Consider the following 21479-nt stretch of genomic DNA (forward strand, 5'->3'; position numbering starts at 1 on the left):
TCGCAGTCCTGTAAAAAAAATTCCCGAAGGAACATTATTAAGAGAAAAATAAATCAACGGTTGCAATAATATTTTTTTTGACTCGACTGCTAAGTAAATCATTTTCACAAAATTAAGTACCCGCAAAAAGTTATCCTCAAAAACGGAATCAATGATCAACATTTCAAAGCTTTGCTTATTATTTAAAAGAGTTTGCAAATGTTGTTCAGGCTACTGCTATATAATCCTAAGAAATTTTGTTGCTAATTTGAACTTAACTTCGTTATTTCAGATGTCGACTCCAATACCAAGAACATGGCTGGCTCTCCTAATATCAACTCTATATGCAAACGGTGGGAGTCTCTTTTTTTTATTTTCACTTTAGTTACACGTTATTTGGAACCCTCCTCTTTTTCTTCAGCGCTTGATGTTTAACATTCGCTCCTGCGATAGAAAATGAACGATTTTTGCTTCATCACAATCATTTTTATAATATCTAAATCTTCTAGCTGTTACATTAAAGTTGAATGTCGTTTCATAATTCATTTACAAGGACACCTGAAATGGGATTAGTATCCTATCCAGGGGAGTAGCAGTATAGTACACTTTGTCACTTAGTGCTACAGAACCGGAATAAGCTCTACCCTGATGAAGCACTGAGATCAGCAGTTAGATAGGTAAGTAAGTCAGGTCTGCACTCCAGCCTAGTGGCCCATCCAGCCGGAGCTTAAAACGATTTTTATGGCAAGAAGTGACTGGGAGTATTACCACTACCCCCCTGGATGGGATGCCTCCCTCCGTCCCCCCCCCCCAAAAATTTCAATAGGCTTCCCTGACGATTCGCCAGTAATCATATATACTCCTGGGTGGCCACCACAAATTGGCCACCGTAAAGAGTTTCCCAGGAACTCTTTACGGTGGCCAATTCACATTATCCGCTCGGTTGATAAAACCAAATTATCTTAAGCTTGTTATACCCCTTACCGACGCAGCATCACGGTTTCTTTAGAAACTCACCCCCCCCCCCCCCTTCCCTTATAGGTTCAATACAGCTGACATTTAATACTAATGATAAACCATGATTGAAGAAGAAAAATGAGATACTATTTTGTCTTAATTTTCATATCTGGCAAATCAGCAAGATGAACTTTGACTCTCGTTATTCAGGTGTAGGTTTGGGTTCTTCATCATGTTCTTACCAAGTTGAAGGCAAACGGGGAACAATCCTCACCCCTCGATTCTTTGCCAACAACACTTGTAGCTGGTTGATAACAGCGCCCGTCAATCATAAAATCGTCTTAACATTTGAAACATTCCAGCTGTATTATAAAGATGAATTTGGTAGACAAATCGAAACTCGACTGCAAGTTTGGGACGGAGTCGACGACAAAAGCAATTCACTTGGGATTTTTCGCGGCACTAAACGTTCATTTTCTTTGAACTCGAGTGATCGCCATCTTTTCCTTCGCCTATTTTTGGACACCGATGTTCTCCTTTGTAATTTTGAAGGATCTTTCATCTCAACTACCACTGCAGGTAAAGAGCAAACAGCAAACCTGACTTCCTGTTGTTACATAAAGACATTGAAATACCACGCACTGGTTCCGTACTAGTTTACTACACAAATTTAGTTTTAAACAAACTGAGACAGTTAATAAAGTTTCCCAGAGGCTTCAAATTCCGTCTTTAGTATCAATAATGCCACAAGGAACCTTTCAGTTACCGCAGGGCTATTTAAATAGCTGCCTCTAATAAGAAGGCGATAATTCCTTTGAAGTCTCATGTCGTTATCTTCAGTTAACATTTCAGTAGGTGTATCTATGTCTCATAACTTTCTTCGCAATTTATATAATATTAAATTACATCCACCTTGTGAGCATGTAGAGAACGTCCTTTGACTGCCCTGGCATAATTTGTTTCGGTTTGGATTTATGAGGATATTCATGATTTCTGACTCTCTTTTAGCGGATTGTGCTCTATATGATAATACCTTTCAAAAGGTTTATGGTCCAAGTACGAGAAGTAATGGCGGAAGAAGTCAGTGCACGCTTTTTCTTTAAAATTCGAGTGAAATATGAATGTATGTGTGCCATATGAACACAATTCAATGGTGATGCTATGCGTTCCTTGATGCTACCAATGACATTGAATGGCCCGCATTCTGACTTATTAATGTCACTTTTTCCCATTTCTTTATCACCAATTTTTCCACAAAGTTCTCTCTCTTTTTTTTTTAGAAAAGCCAACAGTGAAGATACCAGCCTCTACTGTAAGGGCTCTGTCTGGACATTGGTTGTGGTGTTCAGCCGTGGGTACACCCTCTGTGGACATAACGATAACAAACAACGATGAAGTATTGGTGACTAGCAGTGGCTATGCCTTGATCAGAGTTTATGACGAGGGAACATACACTTGCACTGCAAAAAATCAAGCCGGAATTGATTCAAAAGAAATACAAGTCTCTTTAACAGCAAGTAAGAACACTTTGTTGATCAATAATCCCTTCGGGATAGAAAGTTGGGCTGGGTGGGAGTCGGAGGGGGGGGGAATGCACAGTTTCCCAGACACTGGCATTGATCCATTATAAGAAAGCCTTGCCTCGAGAAAAGAATGTGAAAAATATTACGAATCCTAGCGCAGTCTCTCTATATGAAAGAAGACAACATTTACATATCCACGACCTCTAGTGCAACTACCGAGCGATCCAAGAAATAAAATGAAATAAACGAAGAAAGAGGTACTGTTCTCATACCGAATCATTCCAACTCATGAGATCACAGGAAAAAAGTGAACTTCGACGGGACTTTTAAATGCTTGTGTTTCTTTGGATTTATCACTTCATTAAAAATCTTGTAACAGATTAACCATTTGCAATAATTTTCGAATTATTGCAGAATCTAACATGGTTAATTTATCCTTAAAAGATTACATTATGAGCGGGTGCAATACAGGAATCCTGTAAGCAATCTATAACCAACATATGCATTGCCGATCAAGAACGAGATACTTCTTTTGAATATACGATAAATGCTTCTATTTTCTTTGGTGGTAAAAGACTGTGACAGCCAATGCACCGGTCATGGCCACCTAGAAGATGGAGCAGCACGGAATGACTTCAATTGCCACAGTGCGTCACCTCTTGACAGAATCTTGAAATGCATCCCAACAACTACCATGGACTTGTAAGTATTGCTATGTAATAGACCGAATGATTTGATACACACATTTTCATTGGGTCCTGCGTGTAATCTATTATAGGAGCTGTGGTTGCATTGATGATGTCTCCATGGACAACGTCGGTGACACACTCGGCTGTGCCTCGTTTGCCTCTTTTCGTTCTAACCACATTTTTTCATCATCTGTGATCTATTACTGAACAGATTCACGGCAACACAGAATCTATTTGTTAAGAATATTTCGAACTTTGATCAGAAATAAATCCCTTCTCCGAGTTGATAACGTGGATGATAACAATTATGTGTCAGTTATGTGTCTTCTGGTGTCTTTCTGACTGTCTGTCTTTCGATTGCTGCTATCGCCACCATCGCAAAGAACGAGGTCCTTTGTCGCTTTCGATCACAGCATCTCGTTCAAATTTTTTTCAATGGCAACTGAAGATATAAATTGAAATAGCTTTCATTATTTATGCTTTATTGATCTTTGGGTTTCCTTTCAGTCATCGGGTACAATAAGATCCAAGCTATTTCTGAACGTCAATTTCTTAACTGATGTTCATGTGATAATGGAATTACAGCCTATTATTTTAAAAATATCTACCAAACAGCTGAAGACGGCTAATGGGAGCTGTGCCATAAAATTTTCACTCGTTTTTTGCGACCCGCAAAATTAGCCCTGAATTACCAGCTGTGCAGGGAAGACAAAAGAGAAGATGCACAAGGACAGACGAAAATAACACAGATTGGTATTGGAGATGGAGATTTGTTAAGATGCAGCTATAATCATAAGATGCAGCCATAATATTTATTTTGAAGATGTAAACGTGCATAAAAATAGTTATGTACCCTAACTATGGCAACGAATTGTTTCCGTTTAAATGATCTGTCTTCGACTCTTATCCTATCTACTGCACAATGCCAATTTAGTTACTTTTTATCTTTAAGCTTTGAATTCAAAAGTAACGGGAATGTAAAAAAAAATAGCCAAAATACTGAAATTTCTAACTTTGTTTCTTCAAGGGTCCTAAGAAAACTAAAGGTTTATAATCTTCCAGAAAATATATTTCAAAACATGGATTCGTTGAAGATATTGTAAGTATATAAAGACACTCTGTGGCTATTGATAATTTTCGCTGAAAAATACAGCAATTCGAAAAAGTTTTGTACAGCTAATAGAAAATTTTATTCTTGCGACCGAAAATTGGAAATAAAAGGTACCTCTTGTAAAAGGAAGGAAGTGACAAAATAATTTATACTTCTTAATAGTAACATGATGAAAGAGATATTCCTGAGGAAAGAATATTCCCATTTCACCCTTTAGAGACCTTCGAGATAATCACTTATACGAGCTCAATAATGACATGTTCAGTGATCTTGAAGAACTCCGAGAATTGTGAGTAAAATGCTTGTTTCATTTTTTGAAATGTTTTTTTTACTTACCTTTGATTTAAAAGATGTAATCGTGATAACTAGCAGTAGTAGAAGTATTTAACTTATATCTATGATATAGAGCCAAGAAAAATTCGAAACCATATTTGAAATCTTTTATTTGTGTTACATTTCAATAATGGCAGGTACCTGCAGCAAAACAAAATTGAAGAGCTACCTGAGGGCGTTTTTGATTCGCTTTCTAATTTGCAAATCCTGTAAGTATCTCTACTGCCTACTCTTTCTTAAACTTATCAAAATCGTCAATTACTTATAAGGTTTGAAAGGGACTGTATGTGTTTAAAGGTATCATCATGCGCTTAACGAACCTTGTGAACTGGAAATTGAAGAGATAAAAGAAATTGAAATTGCTTTACTTCAAAACTCAAACTTCTGTTCTGATAATCTAGGCCATAACCACTTAACTCCTTACAGCGCTTCTCTATATAGTTTATTAATAATGGTAATAGGACTGAATGAATTGGACGAAACGAAGTCCTGTTACCAATCAATCATAACCATTGCAATTTCCGAAAAAAGATACATTTATTTAAATTTTAGAAAATATCTCCAGTTAATACATTTTCTATAGTATTAAATTCCCCCACTTTTTTGAAAATTACTCAGTTTTGTAAGGTAAGTGGTTATTGCTATGGTTATTGTAATTAGTCTTATGATTGGTGGATGTAGCTAAGTGAACGTCGTATGTTTTGCTGCTTCAACCAACTGTCCGAGTACTACTCTTCAGAATAATTAGAAAAAACAAAGCAGCTGATGCACCAATCACATAAGAGGAAATTGTTATGGTTATGATCGATAGAATAATATTTTGTTTTCAACGTAATGCGAGTTTGTTTCCAGTTCTTTTTTTCTCTGTAATAGTGCATATCTTCTTTTTCAGGAATATGAGACTCAACAGGATTAAAAAGCTTCCAAGAAGAATATTTGCAAACTTGATGACCTTACAGCAACTGTAAGAACAGCGAAATAATCTTTCGTTTTGATTGAAGAATATTTTAGAGCTGGGACACTAATTTTTTAATTCTTTCGGCCGAAATTGGACGGCGCTCCTAGGAGGAAGAACGTTCAATTTGAAGGGGGGGGGGGGCGAGGGTGGTGCCCGATGATGTTTTCTATAAACCAAATTTGTTTTTACTTTGGCTTAATTTCATACGGCAATTGCGACACTACCTACAAAAGTATATGGTGACAGACCAACTCCCCTTCCACTTACTTAAGAGGCTTCCTCTGGTTTTCACAGATACTTTCTTAAGCCTTGTATCCACGTAGGTGAATTTTATTTTTCTTCTGGGTGTCAGTCATTCACAAAGTTGCCACACGAATAGTCAGAAGCCAGTTAATGAGGAGATTTAGCACTTCGTTTACGAACGGGGGGCTAATTTCTAATTTGCCTTATAGACCTGTAAAAGGGTGGGGAGGGAGGGTCATCATGAGACCGAGTGTATTTACTCTCATATTTTTTTCATTGTTTCTTGTTGTACTTGAGTGTCATAAATAATATATATAATAAATTACCATTCCTCAGGGACCTTGCTCATAACTCCATCAGAGAATTATCAAATGAGTCCCTATTCAACTTGACTTCACTTGTGCGAATGTAAGTTGGAAATGTTTTTTAGTGCATTTGTTTTGAAGTTCTTGGGCAACCAGATGAACTTACTGTGTTGATTCTGATAAAACTAGTAGATAACTTTGATATTTATCTTGCTGGTGTAAGAAAAATTTAAAATAGGCGTGGAAAGCGCGCAGATTGTGAGGATTCATAGCTAAATGGAGTGTAATGACTGCATTTGGCTTATTCTGTGATTCATTTATTAAGCGTTTTACCTCTGGTCTCTTTCAGTGATTTTAATTGGAATCAGATAAAGGATCTTCCAGATGGCATATTTGACAACCTTAAGTGTCTGAGTTATATGTGAGTTATTCAGCGACTTTGAATGTTTTAGCGCCACTTTGTTGCATTGTTAAACAGCACGCTTTGGACGGGCCTAAGCCCTCTCCCTCCTCAAAATTGAATGAATATGTGAGACAGCCTAATAGCTAATTTGCTGGACTCCAGGGCAGGAGGTCTGGGATCAAGACTTGTTGCGTTCTTGGGCAAAACATTTGACTCTAACAGTGCCTATCCCCACCCAGTAGTATAAATGGGTACTTGTTAATTGTCAGGGAAGCCTGATGAAATGCTGGAGATAACCATGCGATGGACTAATATCCCAACTAGGGGGAGGAGTGATACTCTTATCGCTTCATGCAAAGGAAACCAGAGTAAGTTCAGATGAGTGGGCCATTCGGCTCGACTGCGCTATGGTTATGGGTTCAAATCCCGTTCGGCCTGAATTTTTTTCAGGTCCTATTTTCAAGTACTCGTTTCAGTAGTGCTCTTAGCTGCGAGGATCTCTTAATTTAATCTCTTCACCGCAGTGCAAATATATGAATTTCATATATTTAAAATCCTCATGCTCTATGGTATTTGAGCATCTCACAATGATAATAAACATTTTTCTTTCTTCCTTCTTGTTTCTTACATGAGAGTAAAACTCTGTGTGAGCCATTTGGGTTTGCTTTGATTCCTTTTCAGAAATCTGCATAGCAACACGCTGTCCATCTTGCGACCAGAAGTTTTTAGAAATCTCAATCGACTGAGAACATTGTAAGTTCCGAGATCTGATGCTCCTTTGTCCTTCTATTTTGTACAAGAGTACTCAGTTAGAATAAGTGAGGAGCTGTTTGGTAAATAACTTGTTTACATATCAAATAGTGATGTAAGATTTTCAAAGGATGTCTCCAAATATGAACAATTTGTTGAAATGGAAAAAAAATATTCGTGGGTTTTAAGTAGAAACCAATTTATTTGCATCCGTGTAATTCACATGCTTATAATCCCTCTCGTGCACTCGAATTTGTAACATTACTGGATGATATGAAAAATACCTCAAGGGAAAAGGTTACTTTTATACATTTTCTGTTTTTTGCCCTCTAGTTCGACTTCTTTTGCATACAATCAGAAATGGTGCATAGAACAAGTGCTCTTTCCCTAAATTGAATATTGAAAATCTTTCAGGGATCTGTCGTATAACAAGATCAAGGAATTACCAGTTGAAATATTTCATGGAACAGTTTTGCTATCACACTTGTAAGTCTGTATACCACATTCGATGGATTCGGTTCAATAAAGTGTCAAAATTAAATTGGGATTGCTTTGTTTTTACTTTATTTCTCTCTCTCCTATTGGTACAGAAAACTTGCGCCACTCTCTAAACCAATTAGATACAATACTACAACCAATTACAACTTAGTTGCCCGCGTTTTAAACAGATTGGTTGGTCTTACCTTCAACTGAGTTCTCATTGGCTGTTAAAGTTACTCTCCTTTCTTCTAAATGGCCGTTGTGTTGACTTTGGTTTTGAATTTACGTCATTCATCGAAAAGCGCTCTAACAATTTCTGTCAGTAATGCGTTTTCTCATCCAATTGCACTAAAAGTAATTGGCTGAAGTAGGTAATAGAGTTCAGTTCATGAGTATCGCTTTGTTTCGTTTTCCTCTTAAGACAGTTTAGAATTTTACGCCGTAGATGGATTTTTCATAGCATATTTAAGAGGGCTATCCTTAATATTTTTTTCTTATAGGGAACTGAGTGGAAACTCGATACAAACTTTACAGGAAAACATTTTTGAGGAGGTGGCTAACCTGCAAACATTGTGAGTGGTTTTTTTTGCAACGAAAATTAAAATGATCTCAATATCCAATTTGTTTTTCAACATTATATATAAAAACTTTGCAATATGAAATAATAATAATAATAATAATATTGGAAATAACAATAATAATGATAATAATAACAATAATGAGAAAGCAAAATTGAATAAAATAACGGTAATCATGAAAAGTTTGCAAGAAATTGTAAAAATAATTAAAGGATGTAGCCAAGTTTCTAGCTGCTTTATATTCATCGTCACATTTGTATACATTTTTTTGGTCCAATATCTTTTCTAATTAATATATTAGGAAAAAAAACAAAAGCCAAAAAAAAAAGTTAATAAAAACCAAACGCAATAAAAAAATTGTTGCGGTACAAAAAACGTAACTAAGCCGAGTTTGAACTTAGGACTCCGTAAGTGATTGTGCGACAGAATATTTATTTATCATAAATATCACTTTTTTACCTGCTAGAAGACTTCAAAGCAATAAAATTGCGCACATCCAGAGGGACAGCTTTAAGAATCTTAAAAGATTGAGAAATTTGTAAGTATGATTCTTGATATGGTTATCAACATGAAGAGCCGGTCGGGTAAGGCGACAAAACCAGCTCTTAACTGGTAAATTCTGTGTATTTTTCTTGAGACGTTACAAATAGTCAACTGATGCCTTCATTCTGAGCTGCAAAGAACTAGATACTGAGCTTGGCGATACGCAACAAGCTGTGCCTGCTCTCTCCTGGTTTCAGATATATCCAAGTTATGAAAATAGATGTGTCTGCCACAAGCCATCAGTTAAAATGATCTCCAACTAGAGAAGCTCTTGATTGCTGACCAACTCTCCTTTTTAGCACCTTAGGTGGTATATAGAGAACAACTTGGAGAATCTACCTACTGATTTTATGGTATATAAGGGTTATATAGCGCTAAGTAGATAACATTGTATTTGTATTTTTAGGCATTTGTCAAATAACAACATCTCTTTTATTCCGGATGGCCTTCTTCGAAATTGCCCTAAGCTCAAGACATTGTGAGTGCACAAAGACTTCTTTCATGAAGGGAATTTCATTAAAACATTCCTTCGTTTATTGTATTATCATTACGAAAATACTAAGACAGGTGCATGGAATTGTATCGTATGGCTTACCATACTTCGTCAAAAATAAATCCATAGAAATTTGAGCAGTTTGATGGAGACCTTTCTCACGCCGTATGGTAAAAGGTGTTTAACCTTGCTACCTTTATCTTTTTTCTTGAATTGATGTTCATTACTAAATGTTGTCCTGTTTGATTTCATCTCAAAAAATAGGGAGTTGGGTGACAACTTCTTGACGGCCATTCCAGACCCAATCTCAAGTAACCTTTCGTCAATACTGATCTTGTGAGTAAACTGAGTTCCCCCTTCCCACTACCCTAAGCTTGTTGTCTGAAAAAGCGATAGATTTACATTTCATTTAACTGTGAATATTTGTTCCATTTGGCAACTTCAACAAATAAACACTTAGATACTCGTGCTTCTACCATTAAATTTAAGCTTTGTAACCTTTTTAAGGCGATGACGTAGTTTCAATAGGCGTGAATGCTTTTCCCAGTAAATTCTCTCTCTCCATTGTTTCTTGAAAATTCTCCATTTTTCTTCATGTTTTTATTTAAGGCAATCCTTGGGCTTACTGCTCTTATACTTAAAATTCATGTCCTCATGTACATTAGATATACTAACTAATCCATTTCATTTGATTAGTGAGGAATTGAAGTAATGAATATTCTTGTTTATTGAGTGTTTATTCACGGAGATCTGTTGTTGGCAGAGCACTGGAAAACAATCAATTTACAGCCATTCCTGAAAACATTGGGGCAATGAAGAACCTACTGCAATTGTGAGTTACTGTCGATTATGCTTTCCCTTCATAAAGTACGTAAAAGTGAACTTGAACGAGAACTTGAAGTGATAGAGGTCGTGATGAATATCCTCAAAGTTGTTTCCGTGATGTTAGCGGTGAAAGTGATCCTGATTTCGATCCCGATCTTTGAGTCGTGAAGGTGATCTGATCGTCACTGCAGTGGTCCTCGGCGAACGACTGCCAAGTTCAGCCTCAAAGAATTCATTTTTGACTTCTTTATCTGAGCCTCCCGAGTTTATTGTTAGGACAGCGGTCTAAATTATGTAAAGGTAGAGCTCAGCAATTCTATGAAAGGAAGAGGATTGGTTGGGAAAAGTACGACAGAAATTCTAAAATTTTGCAAAACAGTATCTATTATTGTGTTACTGTAAATTTTTTTTAGTAAACATGAATATAAAATATAATTTTATGAAATCATACGATGTTTGAAATCATTCTTTAGAGACATGTCAAGAAACAAGATTGACCAAATTCCTGAGAGATTGTTAGGCAATCTCAATAGACTCAAACTACTGTGAGTATTAGTATGCAACAGCTTTGTTTACAGTTCATGATTTCATCGAGTCTAAAGCAAATTTCATTTGCCCTTATTGCAAATTTCTGTAAAAAGAAAAGGTTGAGATGAAAAATGAAGGTCACAAACAACCGTCTTGCAGATGGTGGAGAAGTTATTCAACTCATACTTAATTTTAACTCAATCAGTTTTGTCTAGTGTCGAAGTGGTTTCCTTAGACTCAACCATGAAACAAATCGAGTCGACAATGTTTTCCTACAATTATTTAACGGCCTTGCAATTTCCTCATGTTTTGTTACAGTGGCAAAATTGTTCACTTTTTTCCTTACACTATGTTACAGGTCATTGCCACAAAATAATATCAGTTCCATATCAAGTCAGACTTTCTCCAATCTCACCAATCTCCAGTATTTGTAAGTTAAATATTATGATTATCACTTTTTTTTATTTCAAATCTGGAATGACTTCAATTCCTAAAGATCACGTTGATGTTTTCAACTTTCAGATTATTGAATGATAATCGCCTTACCCACATTCCAAATCGAGCCTTTAAAAGTTTACAGAAGCTTAAAGTCTTGTAAGTTTAAGACATCATTACTATTTTCAATACATCTTGTATTTCTCGATTTTTCATTATTTAACGTGTGTACTTTCTCCAGAATGCTTTCAGAAAACAAAATAGAGCTCATTGGATCTAAGGCTTTCGTTTTAAGCAATTCAAGTATGAGAATGTAAGTTTTGACAAATTTCTTATTTCATATCTATCCATCCACCAATATACATCCTCTGTCCTTACATTCATTCATCTATCCCTCCATATTTCCTTGCATTTTCCTATATATCCTTCCCTCCATCTATCCGTCAGCCCGTCTGTCTGTTTATCCAGACCATTGATTTATTTATTTTACCATCAATTCTCTTTTCCACCCATCCTTCAATTTATCTCTTACCTTATAATTTCAGGTGGCCTTTTCTCAAACATTGAAGTGATCTTGGGACATTCTGGTTTTGTTCCAGTTTACTATAAATCAAAATTTTATTTACATCATTACAATTTAATGTTTTAGAAAAAAATTTTTTTCAATCTCTTTTTTAGATATCTGATTCGCACAGCAATGAAAGCAGTACATCTAGAGTCATTTGAGGGCATCGAGGGCCTTTCCACCAAAATGCAAGTATTAAAAACAATCCTTAATGCACAGCTTGTAGAAAAAAAAAAACAAAAACAAAAACATGAAGACATGAAGACTACTTCAATATTTTCAAAGCTTTGACAGTACCTGTCTTCCTTTTGGCAGAAGCATGAATGAGGGAGAGATAGGGTCGCTGAATTTCAACCAAGAGAACGGTTCAGTGCAATGCAGAGTGCAACTGTAAGTGTTCTGTTAGCTTTGACAATTTCTCACTAGAAGACGGTGGCAAACAGTCATTTGACATGAACAAAGGTTCAGTTTATCAGAGATGCCAAGGTGACCTTGGAAGTAAATATCTGTCCTTCTGTCTTCCTGTCTGTCTGTCACTCTAGCTGAATGGCTAGCTGGCTCTCTTCCTGACTGAAAAATGCAACACTTTCATACCGAAATGCAAATTCGCTGTTTACAGTATACCAGCAACCTTACTGGAGTGAGCATTTATGCAGCTCACAGGTTATTGAAACGGAAGCCTTAAGATAACATCATGCTACGTGGATGATTTTTCCCTCGAGGCAGACCTCATTTTAGTAAAAAGGAACTAATTTCAGTGATACGTAATTGCTATTCTCTTGCTTATCTCCCTTAAATATCAAGAGGCGTTGGACAAAGCGATGAAGAGTATATAGAGTTCGATGACATAGACGAAGACATGAAGGGTGTGTTACGGAGGGTTTTGGAGCAATCCGGTTTTGCACAGTGGTCACAAGATAGCTCCAAATTTTTGCCTTGCCCTGCTGGAACATTTGTTAAATCTGCAGATAAAGGTTCCACGAGTTGTTCAGAATGTCCTCCAGGTAAGAGTGTGATCGATTACGTTCCTTTTTTAATTGAGAAAAAGATCCATTGTGAGAATTAAATCAAAACTATGCAAACTATTTCTTGAGAGTTTCCTTCGGAATTTGCTACAGTAAAAAAAATCATTATTCGTTAATGTTGCCATTAGTTTTTATATGATAAGCTGAAATACGCACACACTTTTGATTGGTTCCCTACTTATAATCTATTGAAGGACGGACGTATAGATAACATCACCCTTGTAGTGACAGTCAAACATTGGAAACTTCATTTAAGTAACTTTACCGGTACTCGTAATTTACATTGTTGATGTTATTGTTAATCCGGGATACCGATACCTTTTAGTGCCCGTCAACACATATGTCAGCGGACTCGTTCTGTGAAGACGCCATTTTGTGAAGTATATGAAGCACGAGGTTTTTGTAGATTAAAGCCTTTAGAAACGAGGCCAAACGTTTGTTTAACTATCATAACAATTTAATCTACAAAAAAAAAAAAAAAAAAAAAAAAAACAAATGGATAAAGTCCTCAGGCCCGAGAGATTCAGCGCCGATCCAAGCACGTCTGGAGCATCAAAATCGTGGATTCACTGGCGTCGAACCTTCGAAAATTTCCTCGCCGTATTGACGGAAGAAGGCCTCGATAAATTTGGAGTCCTGACAAATTTTATTTCGCCTGCGGTATTCGAATATGTAGAAGAATGTGCCGACTACGAATCTGCAATCGAAACTCTTCAAAATATTTTCGTGAAGCCGACGAACGAAATCCACGCCAGACACGTGCTCGCTACCAGACGACAACAGGTTGGTGAAACTCTAGACGAATATCTTCAAGCGCTCAAAACTCTCGCCAAAGACTGCAACTTTCAATCTGTCACCGCTGCCAAATATTGTGAGGAATATATACGGGATGCTTTCATTACTGGGCTACATTCTAACCAAATACGCCAAAGGCTACTAGAAAACAAAACTCTAGATCTGAAAACGATGTTTGACCAGGCCAGGGCGCTCGACTCTGCCATGCGCAGTTCAGAGAGTTACTCTGTCCCTCAACCTGTCAGCGTTGCAGCCTCAGCACAAGAAATGACCGCTCAGAATCCAATCCAAGTCGACTCTGCTCAGTCAGACTCCACACTCGCTGCAATTGATTCAAAGTGCTTCTTCTGTGGAAATCCTAAACACCCTCGTTCCAAGTGTCCAGCCAGAGATGCAATTTGCAATAAATGTCAAAAGAGGGGACATTTTGCGAAAGTCTGCCGAAGCAAGGCCTCTAAACCCAGCGAAGTTTCAGCTGCTCTCTGGCCACCTACTCTTGCCACCGTAGGAATTCCCCAATCTCTTAAAGGATCAACTGCTACTGTTGTTGTCAACAAGGTCTGGAGTGTAGAAGCACTCTTTGACAGCGGAAGCAGTGAAAGCTACATACATCCAAGCCTCGTTGAAGTAGCTGCTATCTCTGTTAACCCTTCGGTCAGCCAGGTCTCCATGGCAACATCTTTGTTAAGTACAAAGACCGAGGGCTCTTGCTCTGTTACTATTAACTACCAAGGTCAAACTTATAAAGACTTTCGCCTGTTGGTTATGCCAGGGCTTTGCTCTGATCTGATTTTAGGACTCGATTTTCAGTCTCAACATGATAGTGTCACATTCAAGTATGGCGGAACAAAACCGCCGCTGTCGGTATGCAGTCTCACTACTCTGAACATAGAGCCGCCATCACCATTTTCAAACCTCACTGCCGACTGCCATCCTATTGCTACAAAGTCCAGGCGCTACAGCAAAGAAGACCTGAACTTCATTGGCAATGAAGTAGAACGGTTGCTCAAGGAAGGCATTATTGAGCCAAGCCGGTCCCCTTGGCGGGCACAAGTAGTTGTCACAAAGGATGAAAATCACAAGAAACGCCTAGCTATTGATTATTCCCAGACAATCAATAGATTCACCCAACTAGATGCTTTCCCGCTGCCGAGGATCAGTGATACGATCAACGAAATAGCTCAGTACAAAGTGTTCAGTACCCTTGACCTCCAGAGTGCGTATCATCAAATACCTTTAAGAGAAGATGACAAGCCTTACACTGCGTTTGAAGCTAAAGGTGGGCTTTATCAGTTTACCAGGCTTCCTTTCGGTGTAACCAACGGTGTAGCCTACTTCCAAAGAGAAATGATGAGATTTGTTGAAGATAACCACTTGAAAGCTGTGTTTCCATACATCGACAACATAACTGTATGTGGAAAGGATCAAGCTGACCATGATGCTAACCTCATATTATTCCAGGAGGCTTCTCAAAAGGCGAATCTTAAATTCAACGACAGCAAAAGCGTCTTCTCTGCTCAACGACTGCCGTTACTGGGATATGTCATTGAAAATGGTTCTATTAGTCCAGACCCCGAAAGATTAAGGCCTCTACTGGAGCTCCCACTGCCGCAAAGCTCAAAGGCTCTTAATAGATGTCTGGGACTTTTCTCTTACTATTCTCAATGGGTTCCTTGTTTCGCCGACAGAATTAAACCCATAACCAGCTGTAGATCATTTCCTTTATCTTCTGAAGCACAGAAAGCATTTGAAGACTTAAAGAGGATCATTGCCAAAGCTGCTGTCTCTGCCATAGACGAGAGTATTCCATTTGAGGTGGAAACAGACGCCTCAGATGTAGCGCTAGCCGCTACCCTAAATCAGAAGGGCAGACCTGTAGCCTTTTTCTCCCGCACCCTTCAAGGTAGTGAACTGAAACACTCTGCTGTAGAAAAGGAGGCTCAAGCAATAGTTGAGTCGGTCAGGCACTGGAGACATTTTCTCACCGGGTCCCACTTCACTCTAAAAACGGACCAAAAGTCAGTTTCCTACATGTTCAACCAGCGTCATCAAGGAAAGATTAAGAATGACAAGATAATGCGCTGGAGGATTGAACTGAGTTGCTATAGCTTTGACATAGAGTATCGACCAGGCAGAGATAATGTAGCACCGGATACCTTCTCACGAGCCACGTGTGCTTCTAGCGTCAGTGATGCTCTCTACAAGCTCCATGATTCGCTCTGTCACCCTGGGATTACCCGATTATGGCATTTTATTCGAGTCAAGAACTTGCCTTATTCTCTAGAAGATGTTAGGAGGACTGTGAACTCCTGTCCAATCTGTTGTGAATGTAAACCGGTATTCCACCGCCCGGACCCAGTTCAACTTATAAAAGCTACCCAACCCTTTGAACGAATCAACATTGACTTTAAAGGGCCACTTCCTTCCAACGACAAGAATAAATACTTCCTGAATGTTGTTGATGAGTTTTCACGGTTCCCGTTCGTTTTCCCTTGCCCTGATGTGTCTACTCCGACCGTTATAAAGTGTCTCACCACATTGTTTTCTCTATTTGGTATGCCTGCCTATGTGCATTCTGACAGAGGGGCTTCGTTTATGAGTCAAGAGTTACGGGAATTCCTCTCTAGCAAAGGTGTATCTACAAGTCGTACAACCAGTTATAACCCCACATGTAATGGTCAAGTTGAGAGGTACAATGGCACTGTATGGAAGGCGATTACAACGTCTCTTAAGTCAAAGAAGCTTCAGGCAGAACAGTGGCAATTGGTCCTGCCAGATGTGTTGCACTCGATCCGTTCTCTTCTGTGCACCGCAACGAATGAGACTCCGCATGAACGTTTCCTGAACTTTTCACGCCGTTCATCCACAGGTAGTTCGATCCCCTCTTGGCTGGCTGAACCTGGCCCTGTTTATGTAAAGCGTCATGTACGACACAGTAAGTTTGATCCTCTGGTTGAAAAAGCTGATGTTCTCCAGACCAATACTCACTACGCTCACGTTCGTTACCCTAATGGCAGAGAAACAACAGTTTCAACCAAGAATCTTGCTCCTTGTGGTCAAGTGGAACTTCTAGAACCACCCTCTTCAATCCAGCTCCCAGTCGTTAAACCCAATATTTCTAGTGAGTTTTCTCCCGTCAACGATCATCATGTTGATAAGACGCAAGAACCAACTAAAGAACCAGAACCCACAGAATTGAGGAGATCACAGCGAGAGCGCCGCCCTGTAGATAGGCTCAATTTATAGGAAGGGGTGAATGTAGTGACAGTCAAACATTGGAAACTTCATTTAAGTAACTTTACCGGTACTCGTAATTTACATTGTTGATGTTATTGTTAATCCGGGATACCGATACCTTTTAGTGCCCGTCAACACATATGTCAGCGGACTCGTTCTGTGAAGACGCCATTTTGTGAAGTATATGTAGCACGAGGTTTTTGTAGATTAAAGCCTTTAGAAACGAGGCCAAACGTTTGTTTAACTATCATAACAACCCTCAACAATCGTTCACCTTCTTTAGTATATAAACAAATAGATTCCATATTTCCGTTGGTCTGTTCAGGAGTAAATAAAATTTGGTAAGGACATCAGGGCTACACTCGGCTGCGCCTCGTGTGCCACTTTTTTGTTCTAACCACATTTTGACTTCAGCTGTGATCTATTACTGAACAGATGCACGACAACATGGAATCTATTTTCTAAATATTGCGTATCTCTAAAATAGTACGTTACATTAACTAGCGAATTTAACGCACCCTTCACCTGTAGAATACATGTAGTGATCTCAAGGTTAGCCTGCTGGACGCCGGATTAAAATGCCTGAACCTGACTTTTAATGTATTAAAAGAAGCGGAAGCATTAAAGTTTAACACCTGAATAGAGAGTTAAGGCTCTAAATTGCTTTTTTTTTCTTTTCATGGCTTCTTGTTTCAGGAGGCTTTTTTTCCGATACCTTAGCATACGTCAGCGACCAGTGTAAAAGATGCCCGAACGGGACATTTGTTTCACTCGATAAAAAGCCAGGAAGGCGAGCATTGGATTGTGTCGCATGCCCCCAAGGTAGCAGAAGCTAAAAGATATGCAACTGTCGATATATATGTAACAACGTCTACTATAAAATTTCAACCCTAACCCAAACAAGATCAAACTTTTCATACGAAGAAAGATTTTTGCAGAAGAATTCTTCACCTAGCATTAACAGTCAGTTAATTAGATTCTTTTTTCGATGCTGCCTTTTTTTCAGTTAGCTAAGACAAAAATATGATCACTGATACATGAACGCCACTCCGAGATTAACTTGTTTAGCCAGCCAACTCAGATACAGTTAAAATGGTTCAGGCATCTATGCATCTCTGATGTCATCTTATAACGATCAAAATCTTCTTTACAGGAACGGATACAAACTCTTTTGCCGGATTCCGTGCTTGTAAATGTCTACAAGGATTTTATCGTACCCACCTGTTTAAGGGCTGTAAGGCTTGTCAAAAAGAAGGCTTCCTGTGTATAGACGACTACGTCACACTCAAACCAGGATTTTGGTGGAGGTGGTATAATGATGTGTACAAAGGCATGTACCAGAACTTTACTCTCAACCTGCGGTCTTCGAAGCCTTCCATCGAAAATAACGAAGTTGAGTATAGTTTTGATCTACCGTTAGCCTACGAATGCCCAAGAAAGGAATCTTGCCTCGGTGGTCTGGATTCGACGTGCAAACAAGGCTACGAGGGCCCTCTTTGCAAGGTTTGCAGCCCTGAGTATCACAAACGACTTCAGACTTGTAAGAAGTGTCCATCAAAGTCTTGGATGGGAGCACAGTTAGCCATCACCATCGCGTTGTTGCTGATTCTAGTTGTGGTCATCGTATGGACAAGTGTAAAGAAGAACAGACAGAGCAACAACCAGCGTCCGCTGGTCGACATCATTTTGGCTAGGCTGAAGATAATCATAGGATTTTATCAAGTTACATTTGGACTACTGGATGCTTTTTCATTCATTTCATGGCCAGACTCCTTGTCTGTTATTGCACGGTATTCCGAAATTCTTCAATTTAATGTCCTTCAAATGGCGCCAATGCACTGCCTTTTGCCGCAACTTAAGATAGACGCGTTTGGGAGTTTGTTTGCCATTTTGGCCATCAACATTGGGGCCATTGTATTTGCGGTGGTAGCTTATTGGGCGCGAAAGTTTATGATCCTCAGGAACGACCAGCTTGAAGATGACGATAAATCCAAACAAGTTTCTCAGACTAAAGAACTTGTCTACAGAAATTTGTTTTTCTTCTTATTCGTGACCTACCTTAGCACTTGTTCTAAGACTGCAAATGTTCTCCCACTCTCCTGCCGGGAGCTCTGTTTTACTGACAAAGGTTACGGCTGCTTTACTTATCTCAAATCTGATTTCACAGTTGAGTGTCGCAGTCCAAGGTACAAGCGCTTGGTCAACGTTGCATATTTTGCCGTTGTATACATTTTACTTATCCCTTTGGTTTCTTACCTAGTCCTTTGGAAGAAACACAAAAAAGTAAAGGTTACGGAAAACGAATCAAGAGAACAACAAAGATACATCAGTGAACTTGCAGCCGGACTGAGATTTCTTTCCGAGAATTACACCGGCACCTCTTGGTATTGGGAACTTGTCGAGATGGTGCGTAAAGTCATCTTAACATCTGGATTGATCCTCATAGGAGGAGAAAGCAGGGCTTATGTTGGCCTGGCATGTGTGATTTCGGGACTGTATGGTATTTTATTTGCCTATGTAAGCCCAGTTGAAGACTCATTTGAAAATAAAATGATGATTATAACCCTTGCAGTTACGTTCGTAAACCTAGGCATCGGCGCCGTCAGTAAGATCCCCAAGGAGAATGTTCCAGCTTCAATTGATCCATATGTTGACACTGTTACGTTCAATTTGTTAGTGGTTGGAGCCAATACGCTGGTGATTGGTTTACTAGTCGGTAAGTTAACGCACTTACAAAGCTAACCTATTCTACAAGTCCCATAAGGTTAGGAAGTTCACTTATCAATAAAAAAGTTTACACGAAAGTTTTGTCACGAAACTTTCAACTCATTCTACCAATCGCAGTTTTATCTCCAAAAGCGTACATAGAAGAACTGATCCAGTACCAGCACTTGGCATACCTTGGAAAATGCCGCGCATTGCAATATGTTGCCAAATTTCTTGATGAAAAATAATGCAAAGAAATTCTATAGTGAGATTGTTTGTGAGCAAAGAATTAGAAGCAGCTACATCATCTACTTTAAAGGAAAAAGTTTTCAGGATGCATGGGATGCATAATAGTGTATTTCTATTACTCCATTCAGTGTCTCCGCGTAAAATGTACTCTTGTCATGAGCCAATTGGAAAGGCGTTCATGAAAAAGAAAATACTGAAGCTGCAAGAAATCTACCCAGGAAATTCCGAGATCGTCCCAAAAACTGTTTTCACATAATAACAGCGATTGCCATGTAACGCCCAATATTTCAAACTTCAATCCTTCGGTCAACACTTCAGCCAACGTTATTGCACCTTACTTATTTGTTTTGATTTGTTAAGTAAATGGTAAGCAATTTTCTCAAGAAAGTTTTTGTGGATCCATAAATATATGCTTTTTGCACCACAATTGTTTTTTTCAGTTCAGTACTCCGTCTACCTTTATAATTTTTTGAAAGAATGGCGCAAAAATCCCAAATGGTCCATGTCGTGTTGCTTGGCGATGCTTCTTCCTCTTAACGATTTACAAGGCGAACTCAGAGGGTTGGTGGGAAGGAACATGATGAGGCAGCAGCTTCAAAGTGGACGGATCGGGATGCCGTCCGTGACAGGAGCTGTCAAAGACAGTGGAGCTGTCGACTTCGCTCTTGAGGAAGGTGACGACGAAAGCCAAGATAGTCGGCGTCAACAGGACAACAGGCAGAGTGCGAATTCTTCTAGAAATTCCGGAAGTATTTCGATGAACGATCTTGGCATTTCCGCTTTGGTGGTTCATCCACCCCAAAACGGCAATGAGGCTCCATTGTAAAAAAAATTAAATTAAAAAAATTCGGAAATACGGATTAGTACAGAATTACTGGGTAGATCACTGTTATAGGTTGTGAAATAAAAACAGTTGTTTCCGGAAATTTCTAGAATGCCTGGCCATGGCAATGTGGTTACTCGAACTTTCTGATGTCAAACCAAGAAATTGTTTGCAGCATTCTATTACGTTATGCACTCATGATTTAATCTACCAGAATACCATTTGTATTACGAAATAATTTCATTTGACCTACAGATAGAAAATCTACCGGAATAGTTATGTTTTAGACTTCTGAAAAGATTTAGAATACGTTGTGGATGTATATAAGTACTTAGTCGTATGCGAGTAATAGCTGCTGCTGTCGGCAGAGATCGACTGTCTAGAAAGCTTTAATGACAGTGAACTAGTGTGCATCTCGAGGAGATTTGAAGACAACATTGAGTTGGTGTTAGTAGTGAACTGATTCAGTTATAGTCTGTACTGTGCTTAAGCAGGTTCTAAGTGGATTATTATTATATTGCTAAAAGTAGTCACTTTTTAATACGAATTATAACCTAGGACTTGTTGTCTAATAAAGTAGTCTGTAGGAATATAGAATTCTTTCGCCAGTTAAATTATACCGTAACAATCTCGTTTATCAGACTCCTTGATGAGTCAATTTTGATGATTGTTGATGATTATTGGAATAATACATAGTAGCGGGCCATAGTCACATAACATTGTTGCTTCGTGTTTTTTCTTATGTAGACATTGTTTTTGTCGTTGTTCATTTTGCTGTAATTTATTCGGGGATAATTTTTAAATATCGAAAGAAGGCAAGAGATATTCTCTTAGATGATATTAATGATGGTAATAACAGTAACTTATGACAAGCTTAGTATCGACATGTAAAATGGAAAAACAAAATTCTTGCTTAAAAGGATAAAACTCTCCCTTCTTTGACTCA

The 21479-nt window shown here is 38.5% G+C and overlaps 2 protein-coding genes across 2 annotated transcripts; both read left to right on the forward strand.

Annotated features, from left to right (window-relative positions):
* The first annotated feature begins 1121 nt into the window (after window positions 1–1121).
* On the forward strand, window positions 1122–5560 carry LOC136279525 (dorsal-ventral patterning tolloid-like protein 1). Its single transcript, XM_066163462.1, has 5 exons — window positions 1122–1515; window positions 2217–2453; window positions 3035–3161; window positions 4730–4801; window positions 5485–5560. Exons 1-5 carry the CDS (start codon window positions 1122–1124, stop codon window positions 5558–5560), a joined length of 906 nt encoding a protein of 301 aa, XP_066019559.1.
* A 3233-nt stretch (window positions 5561–8793) lies between these two features.
* Window positions 8794–20599, forward strand: LOC131780298 (uncharacterized). Its single transcript, XM_059096915.2, has 14 exons — window positions 8794–8847; window positions 9259–9330; window positions 9610–9681; window positions 10109–10177; window positions 10644–10715; window positions 11057–11128; window positions 11221–11292; window positions 11375–11446; window positions 11812–11886; window positions 12014–12088; window positions 12503–12702; window positions 17452–17577; window positions 17909–19471; window positions 20151–20599. The coding sequence occupies exons 4-14, from the start codon at window positions 10158–10160 to the stop codon at window positions 20534–20536; spliced, it is 2733 nt and encodes a 910-aa protein (XP_058952898.2). The 5' UTR covers window positions 8794–8847; window positions 9259–9330; window positions 9610–9681; window positions 10109–10157; the 3' UTR covers window positions 20537–20599.
* Window positions 20600–21479: the final 880 nt, after the last annotated feature.

Source organism: Pocillopora verrucosa, chromosome 3 (genome assembly GCF_036669915.1).
Source record: "Pocillopora verrucosa isolate sample1 chromosome 3, ASM3666991v2, whole genome shotgun sequence".
NCBI classification, from domain to species: domain Eukaryota; kingdom Metazoa; phylum Cnidaria; class Anthozoa; order Scleractinia; family Pocilloporidae; genus Pocillopora; species Pocillopora verrucosa.